Source organism: Larus michahellis, chromosome 6 (assembly GCF_964199755.1).
Source record: "Larus michahellis chromosome 6, bLarMic1.1, whole genome shotgun sequence".
Classification (NCBI taxonomy): domain Eukaryota; kingdom Metazoa; phylum Chordata; class Aves; order Charadriiformes; family Laridae; genus Larus; species Larus michahellis.
In genome coordinates, this window is record NC_133901.1 from 48,303,338 (window position 1) to 48,315,663 (window position 12,326).

General features: G+C 35.3%; 1 protein-coding gene across 2 annotated transcripts in view; it reads right to left on the bottom strand.

Moving 5' to 3' along the window:
- Positions 1-12,326, bottom strand: part of LRMDA (leucine rich melanocyte differentiation associated) — a 707,689-nt gene that overhangs the window by 274,162 nt on the left and 421,201 nt on the right. For both annotated transcript variants that reach the window (XM_074592366.1, XM_074592367.1), the window contains one exon: positions 10,850-10,976. In XM_074592366.1, coding sequence (XP_074448467.1) covers positions 10,850-10,976 — 127 coding nt within the window. The remainder of the gene's footprint in view (positions 1-10,849; positions 10,977-12,326) is intronic.

The following is a 12,326-nucleotide window of genomic DNA, read 5'->3' on the forward strand; positions in this document are numbered from 1 at the left end:
TCAGTCAAGGTTTTCAACAAAGTTAAAACATTGGTCTGTAAACTGGACAGGAAAAACTTAAAAAACAGAAAAAAGAAAAGAAAAAATGAAAATTCAAAGTTCAGAGAAATCACAACGTATGATTTTGGTGGAAGATTTCTTAAGAGTTTTAAAGGGTGCTCGGATCAGGATAAGTTTGTGCCTTTCATCTAGGTCAATAAGGATTCCAGGTCCAGAAACTGACTGTATAAAAACTATTCCACTGCCCCTAAAGTCAATTGAAAATCTGTTGCTTTGTTCAAAACTAGGTGAGATTTTCAATGACCAGCCTGCTTAGGACAAGCTGTAATTAGCACCATGTTCTGCAGCCAGGCACAGAATTCAGTAAAATTATTCTCCCTGTATTTTAACATGATGACGTTAGCATTAGCTTCAACTAACATTCAGGAACTGGAACCAGAATCAAAGTTCAATATGATTTTAAGGGAGCAGATGAAACTGTGCTGCATCCTTTTTCTTTGACAAAGGGAGCAGTTTTAGAAACTCATTAGACAAAAAAGTTCAGGATTTCTTACAAAATATCCCTTTGGCCATTTCTGGTAAAGGTGGAGACAAGGGGAGAAATATTAGTCTTTCTCTGAAAAGAAATTATTAATTCTTTTTCCTGAAATAATTCATAAACCAGCTACAAATTGGTCATGTTCTTAGTCATTTATGAAGAGCGAATAACTGATATACTTGAGCTTTTAGGAGATGACCTCAACAGTACCAGCCCTAGGTGCCTCTTGGACCACGCTCTGGCTGGCATTAGTGCAGGGGAGGATTATTATTATAATGCTCTGGTGTTCTTGACCTGTCAATATTTTGCAGCACACGGTCCCTCTTTTAGCGTAAGAGGAAAGGCAGGATTCAGCTGCTTAAACACAAGCTTCTACTGTCACTTTAGCCAACTCTATAGTAGCCGGGCCCATGGCTCCAGAAAAGCTTGCATCTTCCATAGATACTTATCTGCCATCCCTACAAGGACCTGCTGTATACTTTAGGGTATCTGAAATAGACTGATATTTTCAGGTGCTTTCATTGTTTCCAAAGTGATTAGAAATATTAGCCGATACCAGGTGCATTCATTTTACCTCCTCTTTTGTTCCTGTCCTCTCATTCCATCCATCTAATTTGACTGTGGCAACACTAAAAACAATCTACGATTAATTTCTTAGTTAGATGCTATGTAATATGCTTACACCACATTTTATATGACAAACGCATGGTCCTTTATACCCCCATTATAACTTAGGTCTTCACACGAACTTGCAACCTGCAGATCCCTGTAGACTGTTCTTTTTGACCACGATCCCACTGATGTCAAAAAGAAACACATGGAAGACAAAATCCACTTCTGTAGAATCAGGGACAACAGAATTATCACAGACATCATTAAAAATATCGTTGTGTAACCAAAACCATCTTGCTAATGGCAAGCAAAACCAAAGAATACTATGAGAATAACAATTTTCAGAGTATGACATGTTGAAGGCACTCTATTTCTTATTTGTTTATTTACTTCTTTGGTCTGGATACAGAAACTTCACTACCACAAAGTTGTCAACTACATCATAAGAGAAAGTTTCTTGAAAAATGTACGTTAATGAAGTAAAGTAGTACTTCAAGGCAGAAAAGAAGAAAAAAGAATATAGTCGTTTAAATCACAAAGATCTGGTAAAATGTTCCAAATAAATAATTTCTACTCAGCTTTCATGCTACCTAAGAATCAAGGAGAGGGAAAGAAGGCAAGAGGAAATAAGGAAGAAATTTACAGCAAAGAAATAGAAAAGTACCATGAAATACAGAAAAATTACCCTGAAAACACCGGGGGAAGCTTTCAGTAATTTAGATCCTAGGATTTACCAACAAGAGAATAGACTACTGGAAAACAGAAGAATACACAGAGATGTAATGACAACAACTATTATAATCTATATAATGTGACTTGCAACTATCCATTTCATGGATATTAAATTGAACATGGATGTTCAATTAAACAAACCTTATTATCTAAAACTCTGTAAACCTTTAGCTCTTTTTTCCTTCTTCAAAACATCAACAACCTAAAACTATGTGCTACATAAGCTGGTGTGAAAGAACAAGTCAATTATGAGTGCATGATATAAAAAATTATTTCAAAGTTCACACAATGTTGCTTTGTACCTGAGAATCACCTTTCAAAAAACCATGCAGTATAACATCTGACAGAGAGGATGCTAATGGACTTGATTAAGTTAATGTAAAACATAACTTTGTTTACATCGTGATCTTCCTGATAGCACACTGTCCCTTACTGCAAGTTACACTACTGAGAAGATGACACAAAAAATCATTTTTGTCTTCATTTGCAGTGGCCCTTGTGACCACCTTTAACAGCTGGTGACCTTTTGATGGGTCAGCGAAACAGCGAAGCCAGGTCTTAGCGTAGCATATATATACACTGCAAAGCTTACTGTGAAAACTATATGACATGCAATCGTAGTCAAACCAAACAATAAATAAGAACTCAGCCATGACAGTGCTTTCCAACTTTTGAAACAGATGCTTCACATTTACAAAATTACAAGTAGACCCTTTGGTCATGGTAGTTTGCCACTGATTTTCTCTCTCAGAAATCTTGCTGTGACAAGCAGCTTTCAGAAAAAAAAAAAAAAAATGTTTTATAACTGGACCTTTGTTTCATGGCTAGGAATTAACATATATTCTAACCATCGTGCTTAAGACTACTACTATTTCAATGGGAATGACTCACCAACATGATTGAGAGTACATGAGACGTATAGTGCCTCAAAATCCAGGAAAAAAAAAAAAAAAAGAATCACGCATAGGAACAAAAGAACAGACATAAGCTGGCCCGGAGTTTTGCCAATGCCATATTAAATACAATCTTTTTTTGGACAAAATGCAACATATGAACAAGTCCTATGCCTAACAGTGGTGTTGTATGATAATTAGATCCATTGCATTAGTTTTTTGGAAAAGAGGAACTACAGAAGAATGCAGTGAGCTCTGCTTGTACAGCAGCAGTGTTTCCATTTCCAAAAGAAAAAGAAACAAAACTTATAGGATAAATTCTAGCCATATTGATCCATTGGGAATTTAAACCAATCATGATTCTTGCCCTACTGTCTGATATCACAGTATTACATTCTGCTGTATGGCATTTTGGTAAGTAGACTGACCAGGGTGATCACAAGACAAAAGCCAGACCATACGCTTGCAGCATCTAATAACCAAAGTTTCCATAGTTCTGAACCCACAAATAGAAAAAAAATAAAAATAATAATTAAAAAAACCCAACAGCAGTAATAAACAAGTTGTCATGCTAGCTTTTTCAATTAAATGGATGCATTAATGATATACAGTGCTTATTGCCATTAGTCAGAGAACGTCCAAGTGCTTTACAAATATTAAATATGTCTTACAAAGGGATCAATTTGCTCACTCCTATTGAAAGACAGACACCTTTCAGGTGCAAAGTAGCAGCTGGTTAACTAGCACACTGCAACACTACATAACAGTTTAGGGCAGAAGGTGGAGAAGAATGCCTTAGTAAATTGAGACTGCAGAGAAATCCGTGGAGGCAAAATGTAATTACCTGAATTGGAATCAGGCCAGGGCTTCAGCAGTAACACCCCTTCCTATGTGAAAAGTGCATTGGGATCATTAATGGCTAAAAGGACACTGGCTTCATGACAATCATATACTTTTTGTTTTAAAGGAATAATTTTAGGAAAGAGACATCACCTTTTGCATTCTATATCTTCAATAGCGATTAGATACTGAAATGTAGTCCACATAATGCCTTGCCAAAGAACTACACATATATCAGTTTTTTCAGGAATTATCACCACAAGAACAAACAATGAAGAAGAGTCTTTCCCCCTACCCTAACACACATATGACCCACACATGTCTATTCCAGCTTCTCAACAGCTGGAATTACAGCAGGCTAAGCGAAGAGAACACATTCCTTTGCTATTTCAGCAGCTGCATGTTTGCAGCCTAGTCCCCATTGTTAAAACTCATTGCTTTTCTCTCATTTACTGACTGAGGTTCTTCCTCTCTAATCACGTGGCTTGTCATATGTGAAGACACAAAATACAGAAAAAAACCAATCAACTCCCTTTAAATGTCTTTGCTTGCAGGTTAACGTATTGCATGCAAGCTTCTTACTTTCCAAGCTCTTTGTAATTCAGATTCCGATCTTCAACTTTACTATCACAACTGCCTTTGCTTCCTTTTTGGATGCTGACCCTTTTCTTCCCTCTGTTGGCTTCTTTTTCCAAGCCTGCCTTTCAGTTTTCTTTAATGCAGCTGCCCTTGCAGGCACTGTGAAGGCAACTCTTTACCAACTGGCCTTAGCAGACTGCTCTAGATGAGGTTCTTAATTCCACCTTTATCAGGAGCAAGAATTTCCTCGCATAATGCAGAAATTCACAGCCAGATCGAATTTATTGTTAGGTTTCTGCACTAGAATAAAATGCTATGTAGCAAGTGCAACAGTGATCTATTATTGATCATATGCAAAGACAGTGGGATCTATTGCACCATAACTTGAACCAAAGAATGAAGTCCATGGCTCTCCTTCGTATGCACATTTAATTCCATATATAATCAAAGGAAATGTAGAAGAAATGATCACATATTGCTAGTTATGGAATTATTTCATCCAAAGAACACATATTAGGCAAGATCCAAACTATAGTTGCACTGCTTGTTGACTTGTATTCTTATATACTGTAACTGTATGTTTGCAGGTCCACATATCATTCTCCATAGTGTCTTAACAGGTGTCTTCTGTAGAACTTAATTAGCCATTTGATGAACTACCACATTTCTGATTATTAGTCTAGTATATAACTTCTCACTCACACCCTTAAGCCCTTTATCACTTGCACAGCCATAATAATTAGATTTCCCCTTTCTCAACATCTCATGTCACTATTTTGCCCTACAAGCACCCTAACATGTGATAGCAGATTTTATCTCTCAACCTTGAATCAAGATACATCCATATCTTGAGAACTGATTTTTTTGTTGCTACAAAAATTGAGGACAGCTTTAGTGACCTCTTTAAAGACTTTTGAACAAAGTATTCTTGAATTTATTAATATCACAGCTCAAATTCCAATTCTGGATTTACTGTGCTTTGTGGTGAGCTCACAACATGTGTACCAATACCAAATAGATGGCTATTATTGCAATGTGACTATCAAGGGGATATTCTCAGAGACAGAGAGGCAGAAAATACTATTTGATGTTTCAAGGATTGGATCGTATCCAAACGTTTGTTCTGGTCTTCTTTTCAACTAATTGGATAATACCAACATACAAGAATCTAAACTTCTAAATCAAATAAAAACAAATGAAAATGTCATCAGTATACCGTAAGGATTTGGAAAACAGAAGGAAAAATCTAATGTAATCTCTCTCATTTCTCCAAGACCTTGACCACTTCCTATTGTTGGAATTTCACAATGCTTTTCTTATTTCTTATTCTACCATATACCTATTCCCCTGCAGGCCAAAGAAAGGCTTAGTGCAAGATGTCATGCCCCAGTTTTAGAAAAGAAGTAAAATCCACCAGTTTAGAAAAAAAAAATGCAAGTGTTATTCACAGAAAATTATTTCATAAATTTTTTATTTAGGTATGTTTGCTTAAATTTGTTTTGGATCATGGCATTTATTTGAGATAATGGGATTTTTACAATGAAAATTTTTAAATGACTGAATTTAGCTCTGCCACCTTAGTTCTAGCAAATACCACTCTTGTATCTGGCAGATCCTACTCATAATGTTTTCTTCTAAACTGCCAAAGTGTTCACACATACAAATATAAAATTTGGCGCTTTTTTCAAATATTCTCTATTCCTAATTTTGATGAGTCATTAGGGGATTATGAGCCAATTGTGTTATGGATTCTTGCTTAAAATACTTCAACTGTCCAAATAGCAAAATGGATACTTCATTGTGCCAAGTAGTAGCATGACTGCTACAACATCTTTGAAGTCAATGTTATTTAATGCATCAGTCTAGGTTGGAGGCTGAAATTCATGACGTTGTTCAGTTTTAGTACGTGAAACCGTGACATCTGCATGATAAAAAACCCTATTATGTAGATGCTCTCTCAAAGAGATATCTTACTAGCTAGCAGTTCATTGACACAATGATTCTTTACACTTTAAAAGCCCTTTGCTCTATATGTACTTTAAATGCTGTAAATTCATAAGCCAAGACCTCTACACATTGGTGCTGATAACAGGAAAAAAAATGTGAGCAATGCATATGTTCTCCAAAGGTTTATGTGTCACCTTTTATTTACTTTTTAAAACCAGCCCCATTTTCCTAATTTAGGGAGGGGAAAGAAGGTACATGAGATATATTAGAAAAAATGCCTTGCCAAAATTCTTGGAAGCAGATAGGATATAGCTATTTAAAAAAAATACGATTCTTGTTAAACAGTTAAGGACAAAAATTACTAAAATCACTCCGTATGCCTCATGTGATTTTAACAGAATTTGAAAAAGCATATATCAGCTTTGGTCACTTTGATAACGAGCTTTTCCTATGAGTTTATGCAAAAGAATACTGACAATGAGCTGAAAGCAACACTGTAGATTTTAGCTCACCTTATTTCTTAAGCTGTACTGCCAAAATATGTAATAAAATCATAAAAATAATAAAAAATTATAAAATAATCTCACTCTACCCTCCAAGTAAGAGCGTGAGCAGGAATCACATACACTCATTATGTGAAACACAGATAACAGACTTGCCTTTCTGCTTAAGTGTCTCCAGCTTAGCTCCTTAGAGAACAAATCAGGTTACATAATTATAACTTGTGATGAAAACCATGTATTCCAAACACCTATACTGCCAACTTTTGTTGTACAGAGTTTCCTTTAAACCCACTGGACAAGATGCTTTTGGTAAAGTTGCAAGAAAGCAGAATAACTCCACATAATATTAAGTCAGTCACTTGGAAGTACCCATGGATACCCGCTGATGATTTGGTCCTATAAGCTACCAGACTGTTACATGTGACTAAACGCACGCTGCTTGCTTTTGCCAGTATAAATAAAACTGATAAAAATGTTAACTTTAAAAATGTAGTAAGATAAAAAATAGTTGTTGTCAAAGGGGTTGCAAAATACTGGGAAATATATGTATTTTATAAAAGCAAGTGCACTGACCCAGTATTAAGCAATTAAATTTAAAGACCTACAACAGTGTGTATCTGTTCATAGCAACACACTTTAGATATAATGGATATATCCACATTTTATCATCTAGATTAAATGATCATGAATATAGACCTTTAAAATATGAAATTATGATGTGCTTTGATACATCATAATTTCATTTTGTTTATTTATATCCCATGCAAAATAAAAATATGGAGTCTTAAAATGTATTCTCAAATCACATTCTGTTTTGCATGTCTAAGTTTTAAAGACGAAACAGTTGGAAGCACAATTCATATACCTATAAACCACAGAAGGGTACAGTTTTAAATAATTATGTCAAGAAATGACAACTGTACTCTTTGTAGAAGCAGGGATGAATAATTACAAAGCTGGGACATAATTAAGCAATTTTGACTGTCGTATTCTTGAGCTGTCTTTCTGATGTGAAGTGCTGTCATGCCCAGAAACACACTTCACACCGGACAGGCATCTTCCACTTTGATCTACACTTATGCCAGTGAAATGAGGTCATGGTCTGGTCATTAAACAAGGCTTCCTCATGTGGCTCTGCCTCTTAACCAGCCAGGCTTACCCAATCTTTATTAAAATCAGGCATGATACAGTATTCAATATTTTGACAAAAGAAAACATAAACATCACAGAATAATGAAGTTTAGCTCACACATAGTGAGATGGAACACTGTATTCTAACATTAAACTGTTTTCTAATAAATGACTGCCTCTTTCCGTAAGACAGTCATATCACAAACAGATGCATTTTAAACAAAGGATGAAATGAAGCAAAGCACAAGGAAGTGCAGTGTTCTGTTAAAAAAATGAAAAAAAATAGAGAAAAATGAAAGTAAAAAAATTTATACAAAATAAAATATTTATGACTTAGTGATGACTGGTGATTGCTAGATACTTTTGCATTTGAGTAAACACAAGCTAGTCAGATGGAAATTTCTTGCTTTTATTCTCATTTTGTGTATTTTTTCTTGGTGGGGTATTTTGCTCTCCCAAGTATTTCATGTCAAGACTAAAATGAAAACAACTCCCCACATCACAGCCTCTTTAGATCATCAGTCTGCTTTTTATGCTGAATAAGCCATACCATCTCCTGCTTATCATAATGGGGAAAAAAACCCTCACCTAACTTAGGATTTTTTTTTGGTTTGGTTTTTTTTTTTTTTTTTTTGTCTCTGAAAAAGCAAGTCTGATAGGCTCACTGTTGTTACGACATCTGGCAGAACATTTCCATTCGGCATTCACCAACATGAATATTAATAACTCCAACTCCATTCCTGGCAAGCATAGGCTGACACAGCGGCTACTACCTTAGGGGGAAGGAAAAAAGCATTCTTAGGAAGTTCGCTATCATCAGGGTCTTAAATCACTAGGTCAACGTCTTAAGGAGTTCTTCTGATAACCAATACTAGATGTGCTGCAGTCTTCCTCTTGGCTTGGTTCAAGGTCTATTCTCCTCTAACTAGTTTCAGAAAGCCTAGAATATATTACCACTGGCTGCCTGTTAAATTTGGCTGAAGCCGGTCAAAAATCTCAATAACTATATGAGAAGGGAACAAATGAACAGACAGCACAAGATTCAGGAAACCTGAAGGCTGAAGAATAAAAAAAACCCAACAAACTATTATGTATTCAATACATAACATATGATAGAATTTGAAAGTACAGTTACTGTGCACATGATTTTTGTGATATATAGAGGAATGCCGCTTGTTTTGGTCTTTGAGTATAGCTATAAATAGCTATACACACACCTATATATAAAATACATACACACATATCTGCATCTGAAAACATATATCCAGAGAGGACTCTGAGTGTTCTCAGACATAAAAAGAATTTGCATGCATGCCTACTATAAGCATGAATATCCTAGGAAACAAGCACAAATTCGAAACAATTTTAAGAGGTTTATAATATCTGTTCTGCATCCAATTTAATATTTATTTTAAATTAGCCACTTCTGTAATATGTATATAATATTGTATGATGAGGGTAATTTTGCAGCACCTTAAGAAGCATTAATTCATGCCGTGAAAAGCATTTACAATGATTTTACCATCAGCAATTTGTATCAAACCATTTATAAAGAAGAAAAAAAACCCTTTAGTATGGCAATAACAACAGCAAATTTGAGCCTTCTGCAAATTTGCTGAAAAAAATGTCTGTTTTATCATAAGACTTAGTGGGTAAATAATTCAAAACTATACAAAAGGTTCAATTACAGATATAAAAAGTAAAGATGTTATCCCTATATTTGTGAAATAATTTACCCTTAGCTATTGACTTAAAAAGAGGTTTCATCCAGAAAAGGAAATTCAAATTTAAAAAACAGACACTTTTTTCCTTCTTCTACACTATTAAGCTGGTTAAAATTCAAAAAGCAGACTCTTAAATGAAAAGTCTAATTACTAATAAAATTTTAAAAAATGCTTCTCCAGATCCAAAATCTGATTAGATAAGAATTATAAAAGAAGACAACATGCTATATCTAACACATTTCAGCTGTTGCATTGGCCAGATTCAGCAGAGATGGTTTGCTGTGAATAAGATATCCACAACAGCTTAGAAATAAATTATTTCATTTATTCCATATACGAAGCTGAAATAACCAAAGGCAGTAGTAAACAATATATCAAAGCTATGCTTGTATCAGAATGTTACTGCTAAAATGTTAACATTTTAGTAGTTATAAATGAATCAGTCTGAATTAATTTGTTATGCACTGCAATTGTACTTGTGATAATGCATTTATCTAGCAACACTGTTATGCTACCAAACTGTGCATTTCCATAACTGCTACATTATTATTCAGCATTATTGGAAATCTGCAATAAATTATTGATGGTATATTTTAGAGAACAAAACAGCAAACAGAAAGCAAGTAGACTGAAAACTTGAGTGGAGTTTTAAGAAAGGTCTGCAGCTCTAAAACAGTCTGAAGCTCGGATTGCTGTTATCGTTTATTGATCAACAATGGGAAAAGAAGGGAAAGTGCAGAATTCGCATTTGCATTCTGTTTGCATCAGCAGTGTGCAGTATGCCCAGAGTTGATGCAAGTGGTATCAAAAGCTCAGATTACTGAAACTGTCTCTCTGATGTTGTCAATGCTTATAAGCAGGACACCACATTAAGTAATATCATACAAAATTAGAGTCAGCTGGTCCACTAAAAGCCAATAAACACTATAGGTGTGAGCTCTGCGATAGACATTTGCGTTTAACATACAAGGCAGGGGACAACTTGTCAGAAGAATTGCATTCTTTCACAAAAGCATATCACACAGTTGTTACATATCTTTAGACAGGGTAAAAATATTCTTTTACGCTCAGTGACACATATTAGTTACTTTGTTATACGAAACAGAGGTTGGAAACCAGAAATTTGATAACATAACCACAGTCCATTAACCAGATGTAACAGTAAGTTTGATATTAAAACACAGAAAAATTACTAAGGTTTTTGTCCCTCACCTGACCACATTTACCAGTCCTTTCATTTGAAAGGTTTTGTCTGTTACTTTAGCAAAAGACGCAGACAAGTTTTTGAAGTTATTTTAAAACAGTGTTAATGAATCGCATTGTTGTTACTTCTTCCATTTATGCTCCTACCTTAGCATCCTTGGGCTTAACCACTTTCATGAAGGCACCTCTTACCAAGGCTTCCTCTCTCTCCCTCCTGGTTACCTTCCGAGTATCGAGGAATTTCAGGTTTGTCAATTTGTGCAGGACAAAATATCTGACGGATAGCAAAATGCACACAGTTAAAATCCAGTAAAAAGCAAAGACATACTCACAGACTAAATGACTAAAAAATAACAGCAGTAAACAGCAACAGCCTTTGTTTCCACTCTCTGTTCACCTTTTTCATGCAACAGAGCTTATGTAAAAAGTTATTATACTTACTCTGCTCGCTCAAACGAAGCTTGCTGTAAGCTGCCCATAACAATTTAATGTCGCGTGGATTAAACAGATACGAAAATTATCACCATGGGCATGTATGTTCTCTATAGGTATTAGCGAGGTATAAGGTATATACAGAAATAGAATAAATTGGAAATTGTTTTGAATTGCCAGTTTGGAAAAAGGACTTTTGAGTGATTCCAAAGAGTCCATCCCACACTTCAGGGGAAAACCAATCTGAGACATGAGAAACTGCCAGCTATCTTCTCTGAAAGAATTCTCAGAAAACATTCATTTGCCAACGCTTCTTCAGATTTTTAGTATATTTTCCTAAAAACATAATGATTAGCAACATAAGAGACACATAAACAGCAAATCAGGGAGAAGTGCAATTTGTATTCTACCACACATCCTAAAACACCATCCTTTGTCTTGAAAGGAGTGTACGTCACTGTTCAAAACTCTTAACTTTAAAAAAAAAAAAAAAAGAATTTGTCAAGAGAAAGCATGGAGAATTATTCCTGGTCTCTGCCTTCCAGGACTACATTTTGATATAGGCATCATTTGGAAGAAGAATTCCAATTTTGTCCTGCCGGAGAAACAAGGTGTCCTTATGGCATATGGATCCCAGGTGTAGGATTATTAATGCAGAAGCACACAGGGACAGACTGTTTTTATGAAAAACCTTTTAAGAATTCAAAGTTCTTGTTAGGATCCATCAGTACTATATTCTGTTTATCCTTTTTACTCAAAGTACAGCAGCTTTTTAGCCTCAAAAATACCATTGGCTCCTTGCTTGCAGAGGGAGAGAACATGGCAGACCAGAAACAAAGTAAGGCGCGCAACCATGGCAAATCAAAATATCTAACCACCTCAAGTACATGCTATTTACATTTAGTCAACCAAATGTGAAGCAGACATTGCAAAACGAGGGAAGAGCCAGACTTTTCCTGGCAGGGGGTAGAAAGGTGATTGATAATGTTCCCTATGCCTAGCTGCTTTGCATAAAACTCCAGTCAGTCAGACAGCCTCCTAATCATACCAATCCCTTCTGGCACTGGGAGGAAAAATACCAAAGTAGTAGAAAACGCTACATAAAATAACATTTTAAGAAAGAACAACACACACACACACAAATGTGTTTTAAAAAGAGTTACCTTATAATACTGTTCTCAAGATCAGATAA